The 27,075-nt window shown below is 36.3% G+C and overlaps 1 protein-coding gene across 5 annotated transcripts in view; it reads left to right on the top strand.

Moving 5' to 3' along the window:
• The window catches only part of TINAG (tubulointerstitial nephritis antigen), a 91,469-nt gene that overhangs the window by 41,763 nt on the left and 22,631 nt on the right, over nucleotides 1-27,075 (top strand). For 4 of the 5 annotated variants that reach the window (XM_024766339.1, XM_024766340.1, XM_024766342.1 and 1 more), the window contains 2 exons: nucleotides 11,993-12,116; nucleotides 15,220-16,511. In XM_024766339.1, the coding sequence (XP_024622107.1) occupies nucleotides 11,993-12,116; nucleotides 15,220-15,502 (407 nt within the window). In that variant the 3' untranslated portion in view covers nucleotides 15,503-16,511. Of the gene's footprint in view, nucleotides 1-11,992; nucleotides 12,117-15,219; nucleotides 16,512-27,075 lie in introns of those variants that run through there. The other variant, XM_024766341.1, reaches the window with a different exon arrangement.

The raw sequence follows: 27,075 nt of genomic DNA, 5'->3' as shown, positions 1-27,075 counted from the left end.
TAACTGAGGCAGAAGAATGGATAAGTGACCTGAAAGACAGAATGGTGGAATTCACTGCTGTGGAACAAAATAAAGAAAAAAGAATGAAAAGAAATGAAGACAGCCTAAGAGACCTCTGGGACAACATTAAACGCAACAACATTAGCATTATAAGGTTCCCAGAAAGAGAATAGAGAGAGAAAGCTCCCAAGAAAATATTTGAAGAGCTTATAGTTTAAAATTTCCCTAACATGGGAAAGAAAAGAGCCATCCAAGTCTGGGAATTCAGAGAGTCCCATGCAGGATAAACTAAAGGAGAAACACGCTGAGACACATAATAATCAAATTGGCAAAACTTAAAGGCAAAGAAAAATTATTGAAAGCAGCAAGGGAAAAACAACAAATAACATATAAGGGAATTCCCATACGGTTAGCAGCTGATTTCTCAGCAGAAACTCTTCAAGTCAGAAGGGAGTGGCATGACGTACGTAAAGTGATGAAAGGGAAGAACTTACAAACACGATTACTCTACCTGGCAAGCATCTCATTCAGATTCAATGGAGAAATCAAAAGCTTTACAGACAAGAAAAGCTAAGGCAATTCAGCACCATCAAACCAGCTCTACAACAAATGCTAAAGGAACTTCTCTAAGTGGGAAACACAACAGAAGAAAAGGACCTACAAAAACAAACCCAAAACAATTAAGAAAATGGTAATAGGAACATACATATTGATAATTACCTTAAACGTGAAAGGGTTAAATGCTCCATCCAAAAGACACAAGCTTGCTGAATGGATACAAAAACAAGACCCATATATATGTTATCTACAAGAGACCCACTTCAGACTTAGGGACACATACAGACTGAAAGTGAGGGGATGGAAAAATATATTCCCTGAAATGGAAGTCAAAAGAAAGCTGTAGTAGCAATACTCAGATAAAATAGATTTTAAAATAAAGAATATTACAAGGGACAAGGAAGGACACTACATAATGATCAAGGGATCAATCCAAGAAGAAGATATAAAAAGTATAAATATATATGCACGCAACATAGGAGCACCTCAATAAATAAGGCAACTGCTAACAGATATAAAAGAGGAAATTGACAGTAACACAATAATAGTGGGGGGCTTTAACACCTCACTTACACCAATGGACAGATCATCCAAACGGAAAATTAATAAGGAAACACAAGCTTTAAGTGACACAATAGACCAGATGGATTTAATTCATATTTATAGGACATTCCATCCAAAAACAGCAGGTTACACTTTCTTCTCAAGTGCGTACGGAACATTCTCCAGGATAGACCACATCTTGGGTCATAAATCAAGCCTCAGTAAATTTAAGAAAATTGCAATCATATGAAGCATCTTTTATGACCACAATGTTATGAGATTAGAAATCAATGACAGGGAAAAAAATGTAAAAAACACAAACACATGGAGGCTAAACAATACGTTACTAAATAACCAAAAGATCACTGAAGAAATCAAAGAGGAAATTGAAAAATACCTAGAGACAAATGACAATGGAAACACGATGATCCAAAACTTTAGGGATGCAGCAAAAGCAGTTCTAAAAGGGAAGTTATACCTATACAATCCTACCTCAAGAAACAAGAAAAATCTCAAATAAACAACCTAACATTACACCTAAAGGAACTAGAGAAAGAAGAATAAACAAAGCGCAAAGTTAGCAGAAGGAAAGGAATCATAAAGATCAGAGCAGAAATAAATGAAATAGAAACAAAGAAAACAAAAGCAAAGATCAATAAAACTAAAAGCTTATTCTTTGAGAAGATAAACAAAATTGATAAACTTTTAGCCAGACTCACCAAGAAAAAGAGGGAGAGGATTCAAATCAATAAAACTGGAAATGAAAAAGGAGAAGTTACAACAGACACTGCAGAAATACAGAGCATTCTAAGAGACTACTACAAGCAACTCTATGCCAATAAAATGGACAACCAGGAAGAAATGGACAAATTCTAGAAAGGTATAACCTTCCAAGACTGAACCAGGAAGAAATAGAAAATATGAACAGATCAATCACAAGTAATGAAATTGAAACTATGATTAAAAATCTTCCAACAAACAAAGGTCCAGGACCAGATGGCTGCAAAGGTGAATTCTATCAAACATTTAGAGGAGAGTTAACACCCATCCTCCTCAAACTCTTCCAAAAAATTCCAGAGGAAGGAACACTCTCAAACTTATTCTATGAGGCCGCCATCACCCTGATACCAAAACCAGACAAAGATACTATAAAAAAAGAAAATTACAGACCAATGTCACTTATGAATATAGATGCATAAATCCTCAACAAAATACTTGCAAACAGAATCCAACCACATATTAAAAGGATTATACACCATGGTCAAGTGGGATTTATCCCAGGGATGCGATTCTTCAATATACGCAAATCAATCAATGTAATATGCATATTAACAAATTGAAGAATAAAAACCATATTATCATCTCAGTAGATGCAGAAAAAGCTTTTGACAAAGTTCAGCAACATTTATGATAAAAACTCTCTAGAAAGTGGGCATAGAGGAAACCTACCTCAACATAATAAAGGCCATATATGGCAAACCCACAGCGAGCATCATACTCAATGGTGAAAAATTGAAAGCATTTCTTCTAAGATTAGGAACAAGACAAGGATGTCCACTCTCACCACTATTATTCAACATAGTTTTGGAAGTCCTAGCCATGGCAATCAGAGAAGAAAAAGAAATGAAAGGAATACAAATTGGAAAAGAAGAAGTAAAGTGTCACTGTTTGCAGATGACATGGTAGTATACATAGAGAATCCTAAAGATGCCACAGAAAACTACTAGAGCTAATCAATGAATTTGGTAGTTGCAGGATACAAAATTAATGCACAAAAATCTCTTGCATTCCTATATACTAATGATGAAAAATGTGAAAGAGAAATTAAGGAAACACTCCCATTTACCATTGCAACAAAAGAATAAAATACGTAGGAATAAACCACCTAGGGAGACAAAATACCTGTATGCAGAAAACTATAAGACACTGCCTAAAGAATTTAAAGTTGATACCAGTAGATGGAGAGATATACGATATTCGTGGTTTGGAAGAATGAATATTGTGAAAATGACTATACTACCCAAAGCAATCTACAGATTCAATGCAATCCCTATCAAATTACCAAAGGCATTTTTTTTACAGAACTTGAACAGAAAATTTAAAATTTGTATGGAGAAACAAAAGATCCCAAATAGCCAATGCAGTCTTGAGAGAAAAAAAGCAGAGCTAGAGAAATCAGACTCCCTGACTTCAGACTATAGTACAAAGCTACATTAATCAAGACAATATGGTACTGGCACAAAAACAGAATATAGATCAATGGAACAGGATTGAAAGCCCAGAGATAAACCATGCACCAAGGTCAACTAATCTATTACAAAGTAGGCAAGGATATACAATGGAGAAAAGACAGTCTCTTCAATAAGTGGTGCTGGGAAAACTGGACAGCTACATGTGAAAGAATGAAGTTAGAGCACTCCTTAGCACCATATACAAAAATAAACTCAAAATGGATTCAAGACCTAAATGTAAGATGAGACACTATAAAACTCGTAGAGGAAAACATAGGAAGAACACTCTTTGACATAAATCACAGCAAGATATTTTTTGATCCACCTGTCAGAGTAATGGAAATAAAACCAAAAATAAACAAATGAGACCTAATGAAACTTAAAAGCTTTTTGCACAGCAAAGGAAAACATAAACAAGATGAAAAGACAACCCTCAGAATGGGAGATAATGTTTGCAAACGAATCAATGGACAAAGGATTAATATCCAAAATATATAAACAGCACATGCAGCTCAATATTTAAAAAGAAAACCTAATCCAAAAATGGGCAGAAGACCTAAATAGACATTTTCTCCAAAGAAGACATACAGATGGCCTGAAGCACATGAAAAGTTGCTCAACATCACTAATTATTAGAGAAATGCAAATCAAAATTACAATTAGGTATCACCTCACACCGGTTAGAAAAGGCATCATTGGAAAACCTACAAACAACAAATGCTGGAGAGGGTGTGGAGAAAAGGGAACCCTCTTGCACTGTTGGTTGGGAAAACTGGACAGCTACATGTGAAAGAATGAAGTTAGAGCACTCCTTAGCACCATATACAAAAATAAACTCAAAATGGATTCAAGACCTAAATGTAAGATGAGACACTATAAAACTCGTAGAGGAAAACATAGGAAGAACACTCTTTGACATAAATCACAGCAAGATATTTTTTGATCCACCTGTCAGAGTAATGGAAATAAAACCAAAAATAAACAAATGAGACCTAATGAAACTTAAAAGCTTTTTGCACAGCAAAGGAAAACATAAACAAGATGAAAAGACAACCCTCAGAATGGGAGATAATGTTTGCAAACGAATCAATGGACAAAGGATTAATATCCAAAATATATAAACAGCACATGCAGCTCAATATTTAAAAAGAAAACCTAATCCAAAAATGGGCAGAAGACCTAAATAGACATTTTCTCCAAAGAAGACATACAGATGGCCTGAAGCACATGAAAAGTTGCTCAACATCACTAATTATTAGAGAAATGCAAATCAAAATTACAATTAGGTATCACCTCACACCGGTTAGAAAAGGCATCATTGGAAAACCTACAAACAACAAATGCTGGAGAGGGTGTGGAGAAAAGGGAACCCTCTTGCACTGTTGGTGGGAAGGTAAATTGATACAGCCACTATGGAGAACAGTATGAAGGTTGCTTAAAAAACTAAAATAGAATTACCATATGACCCAGCACCCAGAGAAAACTGTAGTTCAAAAAGACACATACACCCCAATGTTCATTGCAGCACTATTTACAATAGCCAGGTCATGAAATCAACCTAAATGCCCATTGACAGATGAATGGATAAAGAAGATGTTGTAAATATATAGAATGGAATATTACTCAGCCATAAAAAGGAACGAAATTTGGTCATTTGTTGAGACTTGGATGGATCTAGAGACTGTCATACAGAGTGAAGTAAGTTAGAAAGAGAAAAACAAATATCATATATTAACGCATATATGTGGAACTTAGAAAAATTGTACAGATGAACTGGTTTGCAGGGCAGAAATTGAGACACAGATGTAGAGAACAAACATATGGACACCAAGGGTGGGAAAGCCGTGGAGGGTGGGGTGTGTGTGATGAATTGGGTGATTGGGATTGAGATGTATACACTGATGTGTATAAAATTGATGACTAATAAGAACCTGCTATATAAAAAAATAAATAAAAGAAAATTTAAAATAAAATGTGTGCAAGAGGAAAAAAAAATGATGGTGGGGTGAGGAGTCAAGGTGGTGGTGTGGGAAGATGCAGAGTTAGTGTCTCCTCACAACTAGTGTCTCGTCGCAACTAGTCTGCCGGTCACTGGTCAGGGATTCTGACCCCCAGGGAGATGGGAGGACTTCCAAAATGAACCGGTAGGACGTAGGGAGACCGTAGGTGGAGGAGAAATAGAGGCCAGACAAGATCAGCCTGCCTGAGGCCAGAGAGATCAGGAGAAGCAGGTGGGATGGACTCTCTGGGAAGAGTGGGAGAGGAGCTGAGGGCAATCACCTGGTCCATTTGGGTAGTGAAGCCTGCTGAGTTCTGAATCCGCTTCCCCCACCCCCATCCAAAGCCCCATCCAGGTCTCTTGGAGATCAGGAGAGTCAGGTGAGAAAGGCCCTGCAGGAGAAGAAGAGGACAATTGCCTGGCCCACTCGGGCATGGGGAGCCTGCTGAGCTCCCTGCCCAGTCCCTTGCCCTCGAAACTCCCCTTCCCTCACCCTCCCCCACCAGCTGGGGGCATAGGAGGGAGGCTGGGGAGATCAGGAGAGGCAGGCGGGAGGGGCCCTTCCAGACCCCAGATCAGAGGAGCAGGAGAGGAGAGGAGAGCATTTGTCCTGCCCTCTCGAGCCCAGGAAGCCTGCTAGCACCCCAGGTCAGGTTCCCTCCCCCTGAGACTGTACTGGGTAGCATGCCTGGGCCCCTTTTGTTCCTTGAACATAAGCCCCACCCCCCACATCTCCCAGGGCCTTTTCCAGCCCTGTAGGTCTTGAGCATTGGCCTCGCCCAATACCCAAACCTCACCCTTGCTTAGGCCACACTCTCCACAGCCAAGGCCTTTCTCCCCCCACCAGTTTTTGTTTTTCCATTCCCTCCTCCTCTTTTTTTTTATTGTGGTACTGATGTAACTTCCAATTATTGATTCATCTATATTTTTATTTTAAAGTTTTTCAAACATACCTATTGTTTCCGATTGTAATTTTATACTTTGTTATTTCTCTTGCTCTCTCTCTTTTTTTTTTTGCCACACCACACAACTTGCAGGATCTTGTTTTATGACCCTGTGGTTGGGGAGAAGCTCCTGTGGTGGGAGCTCCAAGTCTGAACTACTGGACTAACAGAGAACCTCTGATCCCAGGGAATATTCATTGGAGAGAGTTCTCACAGAGTACCTCATCTCAGCATCAAGACCCAGCTCTACCCAACAGCCTAGAAACTCCAGTGCTGGAAGCTTCAGACCAAATAGGCAGTAAGACAGAAACACAATCACACTCATTTAAAAAAAAAAAAAAGAAAAAAAATTAGATGGCAAAAAAATATGTCACAGATGAAGGAGCAAGGTAAAAACCTATAAGACCAAGTAAATGAAGAGAAATAGGCAATCTACCTGAAAAATAATTCAAAGTAATGATAATAAAGACGATCCAGAATCTCAGAAATAGAATGGAAGCATGGATTGAGAAAATACAAGAAATGCTTAACAAAGATCTAGAAGAACTAATGAACAAACAAACAAATGTGAACAACACAATAACTGAAATGAAAAATACACCAGAAGGAATCAATAACAGAATAATGGAGGCAGAAGAACAAATAAGTGAGCTGGAAGACAAAATGGTGGAAATAACTGCCAAGGAGCAGAATAAAGTAAAAAGAATGAAGACAAGCTCAGAGACCTCTGGGACAACACTAAATGCACTGACATTTGAATTACAGGGGTCCCAGAAGAAGAGAAAAAGAAAGGGTCTGAGAAAATATTTGAAGAGATTATACTGGAAAACTTCCTTAACATGGGAAAGGAAATAGTCACCCAAGTCAAGAAAGCACACAGAGTTACATAAAGGATAAACCCTAGGAAAAACACAGCAAGACATACATTAATCAAACTAGCAAAAATTAAATTCCAAGAAAAAATATTAAAAATGACAAGGGAAAAACAAAAATTAACATACAAAGGAATCCCCATAAGGATAACAGCTGATTTTTCAGTGGAAACTCTGCAGGCCAGAAGGGAGTGGCAAGATATACTTAAAGTGATGAAAGAGAAAAATCTACAACCAAGATTACTCTATCCAGCAAGGGTCTCCTTCAGATTTGATAGAGAAGTCAAAAGCTTTTCAGACAAACAAAAGCTAAGAGAATTCAGCACCATCAAACCAGCTTTACAATAAATGATAAAGAAACTTCTCTAAGCAGAAAACACAAGAGAAGAAAAATACCCACAAAAACATACCCCAAACAATGAAGAAAATTGTAATAGTAACATACATACCGATAATAACCTTGAATGTAAATGGATTAAATGTCCCAACCAAAAGACACAGACTGGCTGAAGGGATACAAAAACAAAACCCATATATATGCTGTCTACAAGAGACCCACTGCAGACCTAGGAACACATACAGACTGAAAGTGAAGGGATGGAAAAAGATATTCCATGCAAATGGAAATCAAAAGAAAGCTGGAATAGCAACACTCATATCAGATAAAATAGAGTTTAAAATAAAGACTGTTACAAGAGATAAGGAGGGAAACTACATAATGATCAAAGGATCAATCCAAGAAGATATAACAATTATAAATATTTATGCACCCAACATAGGAGCACCCCAATACATAAGGCAAATGCTAACAACCATGAAAGAAGAAATCGACAGTAACACAATAATAGTAGGGGGCATTAACACCCCACTTACACCAATGGACAGATCATCCAAACAGAAAATAAATAAGGAAACACAAGCTTTAAATGACACAATAGACCAGATAGAACTAATAGATATTCATAGAACATTCCACTCAAAAGTGTCAGAATACACTTTCTTCTCAAGTGCACATGGAACATTCTCCAAGATGGATCATATCTTGGGTCAAAACTCAAGCCTCAGAAAATTTAAGAAAATTGAAATCATATCAAGCATCTTTTCTGACTACAACTTTATGAGATTGGAAATCAATTGCAGGAAAAAAACTGTAAAAAAACCAAATACCTGGAGGCTAAATAGTGCACTACTAAATAACCAAGAGATCACTGAAGAAATCAAAGAAGAAATTTTAAAAATACATAGAAACAAATGACAATGAAAACATGATGACCCAAAACCTATGGGACGCAGCAAAAACAGTTCTATGAGGGAAGTTTATAGCAATTCAATCTCACCTCAAGAAACAAGAAAAATCACAAATAAACAATGTAACCCTACACTTAAAACAACTAGGGAAAGAAGAACAAAGAAAATCCAAAGTCAAGAGAAGGGAAGAACAGAGATCAGAGCAAAAATAAATGAAATAGAAACAAAGAAAACAATAGCAAAGATCAATAAAACTAAAAGCTCGTTCTTTGAGAAGATAAACAAAATTGATAGACCCTTAGCCAGACTCATTAAGAAAAAAAGGGAGAGGATGCAAATCAATAAAATTAGAAATGAAAAAGGGGAAATCACTACTGACACTGTAGAAATCAAAGGATTATAAGAGACTACTATAAAGAACTATATGCCAATAAAATGGACAACCATGGAGAAATGGACAAGTTCTTGGAAAGATACAATTTTCCAAGACTGAACCAGGAAGAATTAGAAAATATAAACAGACCAATAACAAGTAATGAAATAGAAACCATAATTAAAAATCTTCCAACAAACAAAAATCCAAGACCAGATGGCTTCACAGGCAAATTCTATCAAATATTTAGGGATGAGCTAACAGTGACACTTCTCAAACTCTTCCAAAAAATTGCACAGGGAGAACCACTCCCAAGTCCATTCAATGAAGCCACCATCACCCTGACACTAAAACCAGAAGAAGATATCACAAAAAAGAAAATTATAGACCAATATCACTGATGAACATAGATGCAAAAATCCTCAACAAAATACTAGCAAACAGAATCCAACAGCACATTAAAAGGATCATACACCATGATCACATGGGATTTATCCCAGGGATGCAAGGATTCTTCAATAGACACAAGTCAATCAATGTGATACACCACATTAACAAATTAAGGAATAAAAACCATATGATCATCTCAATAGATGCAGAAAAAGCTTTTGACAAAATTCAATACCATTTATGATAAAAACTCTCTAGAAAGTGAGCATAGAGGGAACCTACCTCAACATAATAAAGGCCATATATGGCAAACCCACAGTGAGCATCATACTCAATGGTGAAAAACTGAAAGTATTTCCACTAGGATCAGGAACAAGCCAAGGATGTCCACTCTCACCACTATTATTCAACATAGTTTTGGAAGTCCCAGCCATGGCAATCAGAGAAGAAAAAGAAATAAAAGGAATACAAATTGGAAAAGAGGAATTAAAACTGTCACTATTTGCTGATGACATGATACTATACAGAGAAAATCCTAAAGATGCCCCCAGAAAACTACTAGAACTAATCAATGAATTTGGTAAGGTTGCAGGATACAAAATTAATGCACAGAAATCTCTGCCATTCCTACGCACCAACAATGAAAAATCAGAAAGAGAAATTAGGGAAACACTCCCATTTACCATTGCAACAGAAAGAATAAAATACCTAGGAATAAACCTGCTTAAGGAGGCAAAAGATTTGTACTCAGAAAACTATAGAACATTGATGAAAGAAATCAAAGATGACATAAACAGATGGAGAAATATACCATGTTCTTGGATTGGAGGAATCAATATTGTGAAAATGACTATACTACCCAAAGCAATCTACAGATTCAATGCAATCCTTATCAAAGTACCAATGGCATTCTTCACAGAATTAGAACAAAAAAATCTTACAATTCATATGGAAACAGAAAAGACCTCAAATTGCCAAAGCAATCTTGACAAAGAAAAACGGAGCTGGAGGAATCAGGCTCTCTGACTTCAAACTATACCACAAAGCTACAGTAATCAAGACAATATGGTACTGGCTGAAAAACATAAATATAGATCAATGGTACAGGATAGACTGCCCAGAGATAAACCCACACACATATGGACACCTAATTTATGACAAAGGAGGCAAGAACATACAATGGAGAAAAGACAGCCTATTCAATAAGTGGTGCTGGGAAAACTGGACAGCTACATGTAAAAGAATGAAATTAGAACAGCACCTAACACCATACACAAAAATAAACTCCAAATGGATTAAAGACTTAAATGTAAGACTGGACACTATAAAACTTTTAGAGGAAAACAGGAAAAACCCTCTTTGACATAAACCACAGCAAGATCTTTTTTGACCCACCTCCTAGAGTAATGGAAATAAAAACAAAAATAAACAAATGGAACGTCATTAAACTTAAAAGCTTTTGCACAGCAAAGGAAACCATAAACAAGACAAAAAGAAAAACGTCAGAATGGGAGAAAATATTTGCAATTGAGGCAACTGGCAAAAGATTAATTTCCAAAATATACAAACAGCTCATGGAGCTCAATATCAAAAAACCAAACAATCCAGTTAAAAAGTGGGCAGAAGACTTACATAGACATTTCACCAAGGAAGACATACAGATATCCATGAGGCACATGAAAAGATGCTAATCACTAATTATTAGAGAAATGCAAATCAAAACTACAATGAGGTATCATCTCACACCAGTCAGAATGGCCATTATCAAAAAAGCTAGAAAGAATAAGTGCTGGAATGAGTGTGGTGAAAAGGGAACACTCCTACACTGTTGGTGGGAATGTAAATTGATACAACCACTATGGTAAACAGTATGGGGGTTCCTTAAAAAAGTAAAAATAGAACTACCATATGACCAGCAATCTCACTGCTGGGTATATACCCTGAGTAAACCATAATTCAAAAGGAGACATGCACCACAATGTTCATTGCAGCACTATTTACAATGGCTAAGACATGGAGCCAACATAGATGTCCATCAACAGATGAATGGATGAAGAAGATGTGGCACATATATACAAAGGAATATTATTCAGCCATAAAAAGAAATGAAATTGAGTTATTTGTAGTGAGGTGGATGGACCTAGAGTCTGTCATACAAAGTGAAGTAAGTCAGAAAGAGAAAAACAAATACTGTATGGTAATGCATATATATGGAATCTAAAAAAAAAAAAAAATGGTACTGACGAACTTAGTTGTAGGACAGGGACAAAGAGGTAGACATAGAGAATGGACTTGATGACATGGGGTGGGAGGGCAAAGCTGGGGTGAAGTGAGAGTAGCATCGACATATATACACTACTGAATATAAAATAGTTGGCTGGTGGGAAGTAGCAGCATAGCACAGGGAGATCAGCTCAGTGCTTTGCCATGACTTAGAGGGGTGGGATAGGGAGGATGGAAGGGAGGGTCAAGAGGGAGGGCATATGGAGACATGTGTATGTATATGGCTGATACAATTTTTTGTGCAACAGAAACTAACATGGTATTGTGAAGCAATTATACTCCAACAAAGATTTATTAAAAAAATAGATGGCATTCTAAAAGTATAATGTGACCTTAAGTAATATTCTAAGTAGCTAAAAGTTATTTTTATAAGAGAACAAGAAAATATTGCAGCCAATTAAGTAGGAAAGAAAATTAGGCTGAATTGCAAAATTCCTTCTTAGATTCTACCCCTGGCAATTTTCTCATTGACTGTTCTGTGAGAATTTCTGGAAGTGTTTAAAAATAATGGTTTAAAACTGTGTCATTTATCCTGTTGTGTTGTATTTTAGCCATAATGCAAGTCCATGAGGATTTCTTTAATTATAAGAAAGGGATATATAGACATGTTACCGGCACAAATGAAGAATCAGAAAAATATCAAAAGCTTCATACACATGCAGTCAAACTCACTGGGTAAGTCACTTTCTTAAAAATCTTCATTGAATGCTTTTGGAAAATAAAACTGAAAATAAGAGTATGTAGTGTGCATTTAGGTTCTGGAGTTCCTCTTGGTATGAGAGATTCTCATACAAATTAAAAATTATAAAAGGATTGACATTAGTTTAGTCAGTATTTTAAAGTCTGGTGGACAAGTAACTCAATATTTTGGGAAAGGTAATTCTGTCTCTCACTTACTTGGGAATCCATCCTAAGAATCTGTTCTATGGGTAAGGGACATTGATTACTGGAATAGATTCTGCATATGGAATAATCGAGGAAAGGGTACAAAACCACGGTGTATCAGGGTTTGGGGAGAAGGTTTTGGATGGAATAACAAATGGTAGAGATTAAGCAAGAAGAGAGGGCAGGGTCACCTTTCATTCAATGTAAGATTACTTTTTATATTTATGTGAGAATTGTAGAAATGAAATTTATCAAATTTGTAGGTCAAATACATTCAGCTCTGCAAGAGCAAGAAAGAGGTTCAAAATTTGGTTGCATTTCAAGAGTAAGTCATCTCACAAATAGACATTACTCAGAGAGTGTGGTCCTTGGGGACCACTTTTTCAATCTCATTCTGACTGTGCCCAGTCTCCAAGCTTTCCCATGTCTCATTCCACTTCAGATGAAATGCTTACTGTCCCACTCTTCAGGTGATGATCTCAAAAATTTTCCTTTTATCTTGAATCACCAATAATGTGACCTTGTGCTCTTACCTTGCATTGTATTTCACCAAAGAAATTCAAACAATCAGGAAACAGCTCCCAGCATCACACGCTCTTCCCATAAGTACTCCTCCCTTTCTTCCCACTTTTCACAGAGTTGAACCTTCTCTGATCCTATCTAAACCCCTCTTGCTATAGTGTAGACCTCAACCTCTCTCCATATTCAAGAATATTCAGAGGCAATTTTCCCGTTTTCTTCTCTGTAATCAATTTTATTTTTCCCACCATACAAATGTGCCATTATTTCTCAGATATTATGAAAAACAAACAAAACAACAAAAAAATTTTCTCTCCTCTTCACTTCCTCTACATTCCTTTTATGTTCTTTCCATACAGTAAATTCTTAGCGAGACTCGTCTGTACTCACTTTCTTCACTTTTTCTCTGCCCATTTTTTCTTAAACCTCTCCAGTCATTTTTTTTTACTTTCTTCCTCCTCTTCACAACAGTACCTGGGTCAAGGTTCTCAGCGACATCCCCATTGTTATATTCATCTGTCAGAATACACACCTACCTGTCCTCTCCTTCTGGATTTTCCTCACTGCCATGACTTTTCAAGGTTCTTTGCTCTTCTTTTTCCTTTTTCTGTACTTCCATACTGCATGTTGGAGAGCCCCAGACTGAGGTCTTAGTCCCTTCTCCCCTCACTTATTTCCTGGTGAAGTCATCGGTCTCTGAGCTCATCCTGGCTTTGAGTCCCATCGAACCCTGACACTGGTTGAATTTATATCTCCAGCCCAGACCTGATCCTGACCTCCAGACTCATCCATTCCAAGGTCTCCTGGACACCTCCACCTGGGTACCTAGTGGATGGCTCACATTCAGTGCTTCCAGAACGGAACCCCTGATCTCCCCCTTTACGCTTACTACACAGCATCTACCATCTCCTTCTTAGCTGATGACCATACCATCCTTCCATGTGCTCTCACTGGAAACCTTAGAATCATCCTTTATTCTCCTTGCCACTCACTCTTAAGATGTTGGAAACTCCGTTGGTTCTTTTAACTTATATCCAGAATCCAACCACTTTTCACCATCTAAATTATCTCCACCCTTGCCTGAACCACCATTACCCATCATTTTGTACATGGGTTACTGGAGAAGCTTCTAACAGCTCCTTTTGCATTTAAGTTTGCTCTGGACAGTCTATTCTCAACAGAGAAATCAGTGTGTTCTTTTAGAGCATTAATCAGATTTCATCACTCCTTTGATCAGAACCCTACAATAGAAAGTAAGAAAGTGATCTGATCTCAATTTCTGTTCACCTGTACCTTGTTCTTCCTGATCTCCTGCTCCATTATGTTTCAGACACCCACACCCAGAGTCTTTCCCTGTGCCTACACTGATCCTTTATCAGACATCTGATTCCTTAGTGTCTGTGTCTCCATCTAGTCTTTGCACAGATCTCATCTTCTCAGCGTGGCATCCCTGACTGTCCTATTTACTACTGCCACCTGACTTCTGCTTCAGCACCTCTGATCCCCCTCACCTGATCTATTTAAAATTGTTTCCATAACAATGATCACTTTCTAACATACTAATTTAATTAGCTTTTGATGATTGTGTATTGTCTGTCTCCCTTACTAGAATGAAGCTCCTTGAGAGCAGGTGTCTATATTATTGGCTGAAGTAGCCAAAGCATACAATTCTGGTCCTTCATACACCTCATGCTTCTTCTATTCAAATAATGAATTTTTTTTTTTAGCATACTCTATACTAGTTCTAGCCCGATACTCATCTTTCAATGAGGCAGTTGCTCAGCTTCAATTGATTTGTAATTCTTGGACCCACACTCATCTGATCAACTCTGCCCCTATTTCTCAGCCCAGAGAGCTTTGTGGGACTCAAAATAAACGCCCTCCAGTGGTCTTTGCTGCTATGTGCTACCCTTTGCCTTTCCTTTTTGCTTCACCTTCATCTTTCAACCATTGCCCCTGGTGGCTTGGCCAGGACTTGGGCAGCCCAGTAGGCTCCCAGTGTGACTTCTTCTTCAGCTGATCCCCCCAGGGTAGGATGGGGAGGGACTGACAGTCTGTTCACCTAGCCTTGCTCATGGCTTTTGCTATAAACAGCTTGAGGGAGTAGTTCTGGATTGTCCCACATACTTTTAAAGGGAAAAAATTCCTATTCAGGTCTAGAGGGGGAGGGAGAGGGTTGCGGTGAGTCTTGTTCTCAGAATCTACTTTTGCTTTGATACAGAACAAAATGTGATTTTTTCCATTATTCCTCAAAGTTGTTTATTGTTTTTTGGGGGGTGGATTGTGGCTGTTTGCCTGGTTTACTAAAGATAGAAGGAAGGTACTACTGAGGTTTTAAAACTTGTTTCATTTTATTTTGTTTTCCCCTTCTTAGCTGTTCAGTGACTTTTCAGGAAGGCAAATGGAATAAGAATGCCTTTATACTGCCACTGGAACTGGGAATTCAGTGCCACCTGAGTTCTGTTTTCCTTCAGTTTGAAAGTTATATTTCTTCTAAACCCCTCCTTCCTATGTATGTTTCATTATCAATTGTTGTTTTTTCTAGTAATATCCATGATTTGGAAAAAATTTTTCCCACACACTTGGTAATTGAAATAATTTTTCCTATCATTCAGAGAACTCTGGAAATGGCAACATTGATGTGGTGCCTTCCTTGATTTATCAGAACTGATCCTTTATCATCTCTATCATGTATTTAAACACGCTGGTCATGTTTCTTCATTCTACTTCTAAATTTATTCATGTTGAGGTTGAACAAATTATGAATGTGTTTCTATTTAATCACTCTGCACTGTTTGTATATTTTCTGTGTACAGTGTGTCAGTTGCAGTAATGTGTTCACTTTTATAAACTCTTAGAAGATTGAGACATTTATAAAATTACCTCACATGTGTGACAATTAACAAGGTTAATTCTGCTAGTAGGCAAGCAACTTCTGGAGAATTTGTTTATTTTTCAGAAATATTTTAGGTCCCCTAGGCATTGTTAAATGCCCTGGAGCAGTAGATTTTAATTCATTTCTCTATTAGTAATTCCTGATTTGGTAATTACTGTATTTAGAAAATGAATGCATCAGTGAATTAGAGAGGAATCAAATAGCCCAAGTAAGTTAATGTTCCTTATCAGAGAGCTTAATGTACTTCATAGAAGTACTTTACAAATTTATCGCAACAAATTCTATTTGCTGTCCATTCTGTTAAAGGCAAAGTTATTTGATTTAACTTACTTGAACAAATAAATTTAAACTTCTATTGAATGCTCATCACTGGGGAATACAAGGAGGACTAATACATAGTCCTGCTCTTAAGGAGTTTAGGGAATAACATAGAGACATTCACAACTGCTTCTGGCATATATTTCCATACATATAGGGTTTTACATATATAAAACACAGAATAGTGATAGGTAGATATACATTTGTAATGCCTTTCTTTGTTCCTCATAATTTTAGTTCACTCCTCTCTCTTCTCTTTCCATAACCTCTGTCTACCCCCGTTATGGATACTGAAGTCATAAAAGCATTTAATTGAATTAAAAATGCCAGATGTTTTGAAACATGGCATTATTTTATATACCAATAATAAGAATAAAATATTACCAATTATACTAAACAACTCCATTGATTGTTAGATTGATTTCAATTTTTGAGATGCTAAAATGTGGGGAAAAAAGAGTGTCATATAATAAAAAAATATGATATATAAGATCTTCATCGTGGCCAATGTTCTTTATGTTATGGTTCTATTCCACATCTCTTTATACATTGCAGTTCATCTTGTGTCCCTGTCCACCAAATGTTCTGAGCTTTCTTGAAACCCTCACTCGGAAGTTTATAAAGAAATGCATTAAAGCCATTTACTTTTGTATATGATTCCAGGAATTACCACTATGACAAATGAAAAAAAAAAATACTAGCAGTCAGACATTTTAGAAAATTAAGGGAAATAATGGGGATAAATCACTGTCAATCCTGCTTGTATCACAGAATTTTATTGAGGATTGAGTCTATCTTTACAGAAGAGAACAATAAAATCATTTTAGGACATATTTTTGCCATCATTCAATAATGTTTTATGTGAAAGTTTATTTATTCAGCAAACATTTATTGAGTACCTCTATCTTCCAGATGTGGTTTTAGAAGTAGGGATACATCAGGAAACAAAATAGACACAGATCCTGGTCTTCATCAAATTTATATTCTACAAATTGATATATAGCTGTTAGGCAAATACAATAGTATTTTATAAAAGGCCAGAGTTTTGGTGCTAAAGTTTGGGTGTGTGTGTCTGGTGTCAAAAATATCAAATTTTTAATGCATAAGTATTGAGTAGTGACTCAGAGAGAGAGAAGACAAACAACTGGGAAATGGAGGCCAAAAGGAAAGTAAACATTAAAACAGTCTGAGAAGAACAGAGGAAAGAATAACAAAAATGTTTTCAAGTAGATTATGAATGAGAATTGCAGTTTTTTTAATTAAACCAAACACCCCAAAATAAATTTAAAATGTTGCAAAGTGATAGAAACTGGGCATGTTTCCAATAAATGACTGTGAAGACATTTATTTGGTTTGAGTAAATCATTAAGGATTCAAGTCAGAGATTTCTGTAAACTGTGATGCAAACCCATAATGCGACTTAAAATTGGGCACAAATAGAATGAATTATATATTTCTCTTTTCTATATATTCAACAAAAATTCAAAGAAAACCCATGTTGTTCCTGGTGCTGTGCTGAGTAGTAGGCATGATGAGAAAAAAAAAAAGTCCTTGCCGTCACAGTGCAACTAGATATTAACCCAAAACACACAAAAATGTAAAGTTATGCCACATTTCAAAAAGGCAAGGTAGAAAGTGGTAAGAGGATGTTTAATACTTGATCTAGGGACTTCCCGGGTGGTGCAGTGGGTAAGACTCTGTGCTCCCAATGCAGTGGGCCCAGGTTTGATCCCTGGTCAGGGAACTAGACCCCACACGCATGCTGCAACTGAGTTCACATACCACAACCAAGGAGCCCACATGCCACAACTAAGGAGCCTGCCTAACACAACTAAGACGTGGTGCAACCAAATAAATATAAATAAATAAATAAAAGAAAAAAAGTACTTGATCTAGACTTGAGGATCCACCAAATGTCCTTGAGGAAGAAAAGTATGAGCTGAGATTTATAGGTTGCTTAGCAGCAGGCAAAGGGAGCAGCTTGTGTAAAGGCCCTGTGGTCAGAAGGATACAAAACACTATATGAATGCAAAGAATGCTGTGTTTGCTGAATCTTGGAAGGCAAGGACTTGTAGACCAGTTTACAGAATTTAGTCAAGGATGTTAAGTATTTCACTAAGGATCTTAAGAGCAAAGGGAAGCCACTGAAGAGATTTAAATAGGAAAGTGGCATGATCTTTCTTTGTATTTTTTAAAAGATTGCTTTAACTATAAAGAATGTGATATAAAAGGCAAATGGTGGTAATTCTAGTAGAAGACAACAGCCTGGACCTGGTAAGATAGTGAAAGAGTTAGGGAGATATGGGTGGATCATGAAATATTTAAAGAGAAAAGCTGGAAGAAGGGATATGGATTTGGAATCGAGGTGGACAACAAAGTGGGGAAGGCATTCACTATTGGGTCTGGTAATTTCAAGATGTCTTTGAGACATAAAAATGCCGATAGATGTCAGAGAAGACAGGTAGATATACTGATCTCAAGGTCATAGTAGAGACAAGGGTTGAAGATGGATGGTACTGAACAGAATAAGAAAAAAAGAAAGACTGATTGAGGTTAAGCCATGGGAAAATCCAGTATTTCATGACTGGCTAGAAAATGATGAGTCTACAAAAAGAAGGAGAGAACAGTGAGGTTTTTTTTTTTTTTTTTTAATTTATTTATTTTAAAATTTTATTTATTTATTTATACAGCAGGTTCTTATTAGTTATCTATTTTATACATATTAGTGTATATATGTCAATCCCAATCTCCCAATTCATCCCAAAAGTGGCTAGTGTAAGATTTCGAGAAAACTGGGAAACTGTAAGGTTGGGATCCAGAGTCTGTGAAGACATTGGTCTTAGAGAAAGACTGAGTTACAAGTCTATTTTATCAGGAGAGGAGGAAGAGAGGAGGTTAAATAAAACTTTTAGCATTTAACGTAGTGGTAGGTTGAGGAAAATTCCTATCAGATTTCTTCTTTTTTATAATCTCCAGGAAGCAGGAGGTAAGGTTATCTGTAGAGGGAAGAGGTGGTGGGAGGATACATGATCAGAAATTTGAGAATAGAGGTGGTTTGCAATCGTCCTCTGGATGTTTAGGTGAGGGAGTTGCCCCAGGAACCTACCTACAGGAATTGCCTCGTGTTGCTAATGGCACCATTCTGCCCTCTTGTATGTGCTTTCTGCAGTTGTAGTCAGCCACTTGGGTGGATGCAAAGAGAAGTGGGCAGTTGAGTTCATACAAGATGGACAGTTTTCCAGATGGGTGCAATGAGGAGTCAGAAAAACAAGGGGTTTAGGGTATGAGTATTGACCTAAGTGTTGCTGAGATGGTGAAAGCTTAATAAACCTGATGAAAAGAGAGGGTTGATGGATTCAAAGAAAATAGAAAAATCATTGGACTAGAGACCATGGTGATTCTAATCGCTGTGATTTTTATGATTGTCTAACTTATTTTTCTTACTTTTTAGATTTTTAATCTTTTTATTGTTTATGAGAGAAAAGTAATCATGTAATAATGAGGTAATATTTTAAAGATTATGAATACAGTGGTAGAGAGTGACTAAGTCATAATTTTATATGTTAGTGCCTAATTATCTTGTAATATTCATTGTCTGCTTTTAGATCCTAAATGTTTGATACCGGTCTATCTATCATCTATGTATGTATGTATCTATGTATCTATCATCTATCTATCTATCCATTTAAAGATAGTTGCCCCCAGAGACTATAAAAATAATGCTTTGTCTTGTAATAACCTATGATGGAAGAGAATTAAAAAAAAATATATAAGTGGCCATCAACAGAGGAATGGATAAAGATGATGTGGTACATATATACAAAGGAATATTAGCCATAAAAAAGAACAAAATAATGCCATCTGCAGCAACAAATGAACCTAGACATCGCCATACTGAGTGAAGTAAGTCAGACACAGACAAATATCATATGATATCGCTTATATGTGGAATCTAATAAAAGGGTACAAATGAATTTATTTACAAAATAGAAGTAGAGTTATGAATGCAGAAAACAAACTTATGGTTACCAGGGGATGGGAGGAAGGGATAAATTGGGAGATTGGGACTGACATATAAACACTACCATATATAAAATAGATAAATAATAAGAACCTGCTGTATATGTACAGCATTCTCTGTAATGGCCTATGTGGGAAAAGAATCTAAAAAAAAAAGAAGAGTGGATATATGTATATGTATAACTGATTCACTTTGCTGTACACCTGAAACTAACAGAACAAGGTAAATCAATATGCCAATAAAATTTTTTAAAAATATTTTAGGCTTGGCAAGGCATAAATTCCTCCTGCAAATAAACTCTGTCATTAGAACTCCAGAGAAGCTACAGATAATAAGTAAATGAATTAGATGTGGCCAAGTCCCAATAAAACTTTATTTACAAAAATAAGTGCCACTCTAGGCTCATAGTTTGTCAAAAACTGATACAAAATCAATCATAGCTCTTCTTAGTTACTAATAAGTAGCATAAAATCAGGAAAATGACTTACAACTGTGAATATTGTACTTTTTTTCATAAATATTCTCTGATTTTGTTTGCTTGTAGGTTTTTGATTTCTCTTGTTTGCCTTTGTTCTTCATGTATTATAGTGAAAGAATGCTAAACAAAAAAGAATAAGTTTCACATTACGGTTTTTCTACTTATTAAATTTGGTTTGAATAACGTAAAAAAAGAATTTATATATTTATATATATGTGTGTGTAACTGAATCACTTTACTGTACTAATACAACATTGCAAATCAACTATATTTCAATAACAATTTAAAAAATAATGCTTCAGATTTAAATTTCTCATATATTTTCCCCATATTGTCTAAACATATAAACAGCAAGGACTCCAGGAGCGTAAATCATTTTTTAGTGAGATTATAAATTATTTAACATAGCTTTATTGGGGCCACCCCTTGTTTTCCCCCATTCATCTTTTTTTCCTTCTTCTTTTCTGAATAACCACTAGTGGTAAGCCTGAAATTTCATGCTATGTTATGTTTAACCCTTGGCAAATTGATAAGTTCTAAGCAGAAGTTTTAATTAGAGGTTTTTAATGCATGGTGAAGTCCAAGACAGTAGAATAAACCTTTCAACTACACTTATTTAGAAAATGAAAATAAATATGTGATAATTAGTATAGACAATGCAAAAACATTTAATTTGGATCTTGGGGTGCACTGGCTTGAATAACACTAGCTGCTAAAATAAGTAAACTCAAAATATTTAATAATTCAAATATCTTAAAGTTTATTTCTTATTCATATACTAGTTCAACATGGGCGATCCTAGATTTGGGGTCGCTTTCTTCCATATGGTTTCAGGGACTCCAAGCTCTTTCTACCTTGTTGCTCTGCCATCTCTTAGGGTCACATGTTTTGATTTTATTCTGCCTCTGGAAAATGAAGAAGAGGATGAGCAGGGCTTCTTAAATTCACTTCTTTTAAAGCCTTGACTCAGAAATGGCACTTACAAGTCCATTCACATTCATTTGGCTAAAACTCATTCACATGCCTCTACCCAGCTGCAAATGCGGCTGGGAAGTATAAAAGATTTGGCAGTGACATTATAACATGAGAACAAATAGAGCTATAGTTTGGAGCAGAATTCCAAATTTGCATAAATTTTAAAGAGAAAAAAAAAAACAGAGACACAAATTTGAGTTTGTGGAGAGCTGACTTGATCTACATTTCCCAAGCCCTCTGTGATTGTGTTCAGTTTTTAGAGAATCTTCATTGGGAAATTCTAAGAATTACTGCTTTACAAGATTGAATCAATTAATTAATGCATTTGGTACCAACTATATCCATAATCACTGAAGTAGTACTGTCACACAATCCTCCTGTTCAAAAAACCTTATAAGGTGGGAATTAGTATTCCATTTTACTAGAAATAAGAGACAGAGTGTTTTAGAAAACTTTTAAAGTTCTTCTGACTTCAAAATAACTCTTTTAACCATACTACATTTCTATATAAATATTATATATATAGATACACACACACACGTATATATAGGAACAAGGAAGGTCCAGTGTCAAGATTCACTCAATGTTTATTTATCACCTAGGTTTTCTCAAGAAACTGCTATATTTTTTCTTTTAGTAAAAGTGTCCTTAGGGTAAAAATAGATATATCCCCTTTTTCCTATTTAAAAATTCTATTCTCACTTGCTTTGACCACACATCTTTAATCTGCACATAAAGACCTTTGCCTAATTTTTCAATTAGAAACTTTTTTTTCAGTATGTAATATGTGTCAATCATGTAGTGTGCTAGACATTAAGAATACCAATAGCAAAGATATCCTGCTCCTGTTTTCAAGCAAGTGGGAGAGAGAGATAGAAAGGTGGGGGGGGAGGCAGAGAAGGAGACAGAGCGGGACAGAGGGGAACAAGCAGTGCTGATGCACAATGTCTTAAGCGTGGAGATGGAAATAGGATAGGAATTTAAATTGAGTAGTGAGGGTGTGAGTCATATAGAAAGGCACATAACTCCAATTCTGGGGCCAGAGAAGACTTGTGGGAAGAGGTAGCACCTGCTGTGGAGGTGAGTAAAGCAGGTAGGAATTATTAAAGGCACATGGCAAGAGAAGAGCATGTCCCAGGAAAAGTGAGCAGCAAATGGACAGTCTCACAGTGAGAGAGAATATTACCTACTTAAGGAATTGGAAAGGGTAAATAGGTTGAGTGTAGAGTGAGGAGGAATCTAGTGAAAACTGAGACTAAGTGGTAGCCCAGTCTTGGGGTATTCTGCTATTAATGATAATTTACTAACCTGTCCTGGGGCCTCACCTGGTCTGACTGCTTCAGCATCTCTGGGTTTGCCCTCGCCCCCTGTCCTCCATCATCTCTGTATGAATTTATATGCCTTCACAACGACATTGTTTGGCTTACAGTGAAAGGTCCAAGTGTCCAGGTGGCATTTCTCTACCTCCTATCCTGTGATGTTCAGTTCAGTTCAGTCTCCTAGTTCTGGGTCATTCTACTTTGAGATGTGGGTAAATTTGAGAGCAGAAACTGTCACCAAAGAATAGAAATGGGATCTCAATAGACTAGATCCACTGTACAGTTTCTGCTATAAAGAAAGTAGCACATACTGAATAACATTCAAAAAGGAAAAGTAATCTTTCTTCCCCTGACACATCGTGGCAGACCTGAGCTCTGGGAAACCATGTTCATACACTGGCCTGGCCTGGAAGAGTTTTTGATCTAGTAGTGAGAACAGCCCTGTAAATATACAATGTGAGAGGAGGTGAGCTCAGGGTCTCTCTCCTCTGCCATCTTGACTGATCTACAAGAATTAAAACAAACAAACAAACAAAAAACCCATATAATGTAAGTGCATTGGTTTTGCACAGATGGAATCAAAGTGTTAGAGAGCATAGAGGAGGGGAACCTCACCTAAGAGCATGCAGGTGCATTAGAGAACGTACAAGTCAGGACTAGAGTAGGAAATGACCCTGGAGTAAAGGTTACTAGGATGTTAATTAAGCCTTTGCATTTCCTCTACTGTGAACTTATTATTCTTCCTCTTTATTTGCTTTTCTAACAGAGTCTTCATTTTTAAGACTAAACCCCAGTTTATTGTTGGCCTCATAAATTTATTTTTAATGATTTTGACCTGGGCAATACTTTAACTTTTATTCTAAATTTTTAAAGTTCTATTTCTAAAGTAATTAAGTCAAAGATCTACCTGGAAGATATTTGGGTGATGATGTGTGGTGATGATCTAATTTTTTCCTCCAGACTCTGAGCTAAAAGCATCAAGACCACATAATGAATAATCCGTTCCTTCCTTACTCTTTGAAATGCATTTTTTATAGCTTATTAAATTCTTACATAAATTTATTAAGGTTTGATTCTGAGGTGCCCTGTTCAAAATACACACTGTCTATCATTCAATTTCTACCACTTTATTTTAATATTACATGGTATTCACATTGCTGCATTGCTCTCATTTTTTCAATGTTTATCTAGTTATTTTCCTAATGAGATTAAAACAAACAAACTCAGGGCAACTTAATTGGAACTTGAATGTTTTATTTATAAAGAAGATAACATAAACTTTCTTACTTTTTAAAGACTATTATTAAGTATACTGCACTTATTTTTCTTTAGAGAAATGCTATTTTTCAAGGATTTCATTTTTATAAAACTTTTTTTCTCTTCCCTATATCCTAAGATTTCTATATCTTTATTAAATGCAACTTCTAAATATGAAGCTATTTGACTGCTAAACTGTTATTTTATTTCACTTTCATTACCAGGTTGAGGTATGTTAGTAGTAAATACTATTAAAAATAAAAGAAGTATTAAAAGGATAATTTAATAAATTGATTAAAGAATATACTACTTTTCAAACTTAAAATATCTTATCCATCTAAGATCTGTAAAGGACCTGGATTTTATCTACCCAATAACCTAATGTAAAAGAAGAGGGTATAGTGATAGAGATTTTTCCAGAGATTCCCATGCTGTCTAGTTGCAGAATCGATGCTAAGCTCAAGCTGCTTCAATACTAATCTTGTTTAGTAGACCCCTGGGACACAGCACAGTGTTACGAGTATGTGTGTTGAAGTCAGACAATCTATATTAAAAATCTCTTGCTGCCATTTACTGAGATGTGTTTAACTTTTTATAACCTGGGGATAAAATGATGCTTGTGCGGAATAAATGGGATCATGCATACACAGTACTTGTATGCTTGATGTATGGAAGCATTCAGTAAATATTTACTGTTATTAATAATAATATAAAAAATTATGGCTTCCAGTTATTGGGAAAGTATACTTTACTTTCTTGCTAAGATGAGTTTTAATGTCTGTAGATACTTAAGATTTGGGGGGCCTGTGTGATGGAGCGTTATTAGTCCCTGGTACAGGGTTATCTTCGAAATTCAGCTTAATACATTACTTTTGGTGATTCTGTTTTAAAAGCGAATACCTTCTGTGGTAGGTGTTGTCCTTAAAATTTCAAATATGATAGAATTCACAATGGAGGTTAGTTAAAGGTTATGCTTGTGAATTTCCTGATGTGTGGTGGTGTTGGGGGGATATCGGGAATAGGAAGTAGAGTGGCTTCTGACTTCTTTTGTCAGGAAGAAATGTGGATTGGTTGTCCCTTGAAAGAGAGAGCACTTTCAGGATAATCACAGCACATTTTTAGAAAGTATATAATACAAGCTTACCATGTTGGAATCTAGGATCGGGATTTTATCTTACGCTCCAGAAAACATAATCTACAGGACAATTCTGATGAGTGAATGAACTGGGAGATTTTCTTAAAAGGCGTGTGTTGCTATGGTGATTTATAATGTCTCCTTTGAACAGAAACATGTAGGATATGACGGACTCCTTCAATATGACCAAAGAGAAGGTAGGGCCAAGTCTATGTTACCCTAAAAGGGGAAAGGTTGCAGAAAAAATGAATTTCACAGATGATGAATGAGTACTATTTGTGATACTAAGTGACAAATTTGATTTACTTTGATCCTCAAAATAAATGTAACAAATATTATTCTTTTCCATCCTCATGATTCTAATCATTAGGGTCATTACATTTTTGGATATAAATGAGTTGGTTGGATGTGATGAATGCAACCCTGATTGGAATATTGTTATCATGACCAAGCTGTTCTGCCTGCCCCACACTTTTTCATTTTAGTCCATCTTGTTCACCATCACCAGCTTTATCTCTCTATGGTTGCCTACAATCCTTCCCCTTCCAAACCTCCTGTATGAAGACACAAAAGGTAAACCCTGGCATTATCTCTTTCTCTTCTCTCAGGTGTGCCCCTTTCTTCTTGGTATCTTCTGCAAATTAGTCAAGGCTGATCATGCCCTTCCTCTTCACAGCTGGAAATGACTCCATCCATTTCTATCTTCTCCTGGTCCTACTTTTTGTCACTAATGTTATAGGTTGCTCCTTAGATACTAGTGACAATTTAGTCACTTACCATATAATTTTGAACTGTTACTTAACCTCTTGGGGCTTTAGTTGCCTTATCTATGAAGCAAAGAAATTGGATTAGAGTCAGATTAATTTGGGGAACTGTATGGTCTTGACTATTCAACTCTGTCATTTGTAGATATAGATAATTTATAGAAGAATGAGCTTGACTGTTCCATAACTGAGTCACTTTGCTGTACATCTGAAACTAACACAGCATTGTAAATCAACTATACTTCAATTAAAAAAAAATAACTAAAAAACAAACAAACAGGCTGTGGGCCAGATTTAGCCTGTGAGTCATATACTCCAACCCCTGAAGTCTCCTTTCAGTGCTAAGATTTTATAAGGAAATAGAAAGCCATTTCTATTCCTAACATCAAAGGGCTGAAGTTTTCCCTCATGGTGTGTCATCATTAGATATTACCCTAGTTCTTTGTCGTTGACGATGATGGACAGTTTTGGTTCTGCAATTAATACATTACTTTTGGTGATTCTGTTTTAAAAGCGAATACCTTCTGTGGTAGGTGTTGTCCTTAAAATTTCAAATATGATAGAATTCACAATGGAGGTTAGTTAAAGGTTATGCTTGTGAATTTCCTGATGTGTGGTGGTGTTGGGGGGATATCGGGAATAGGAAGTAGAGTGGCTTCTGACTTCTTTTGTCAGGAAGAAATGTGGATTGGTTGTCCCTTGAAAGAGAGAGCACTTTCAGGATAATCACAGCACATTTTTAGAAAGTATATAATACAAGCTTACCATGTTGGAATCTAGGATCGGGATTTTATCTTACGCTCCAGAAAACATAATCTACAGGACAATTCTGATGAGTGAATGAACTGGGAGATTTTCTTAAAAGGCGTGTGTTGCTATGGTGATTTATAATGTCTCCTTTGAACAGAAACATGTAGGATATGACGGACTCCTTCAATATGACCAAAGAGAAGGTAGGGCCAAGTCTATGTTACCCTAAAAGGGGAAAGGTTGCAGAAAAAATGAATTTCACAGATGATGAATGAGTACTATTTGTGATACTAAGTGACAAATTTGATTTACTTTGA

Source organism: Neophocaena asiaeorientalis, unplaced genomic scaffold (genome assembly GCF_003031525.2).
Source record: "Neophocaena asiaeorientalis asiaeorientalis breed wild unplaced genomic scaffold, Neophocaena_asiaeorientalis_V1.1 scaffold46, whole genome shotgun sequence".
NCBI classification, from domain to species: domain Eukaryota; kingdom Metazoa; phylum Chordata; class Mammalia; order Artiodactyla; family Phocoenidae; genus Neophocaena; species Neophocaena asiaeorientalis.
The sequence above is the reverse complement of the archived record's forward strand: the minus strand, read 5'-3'. Positions and strand labels throughout refer to the sequence as shown.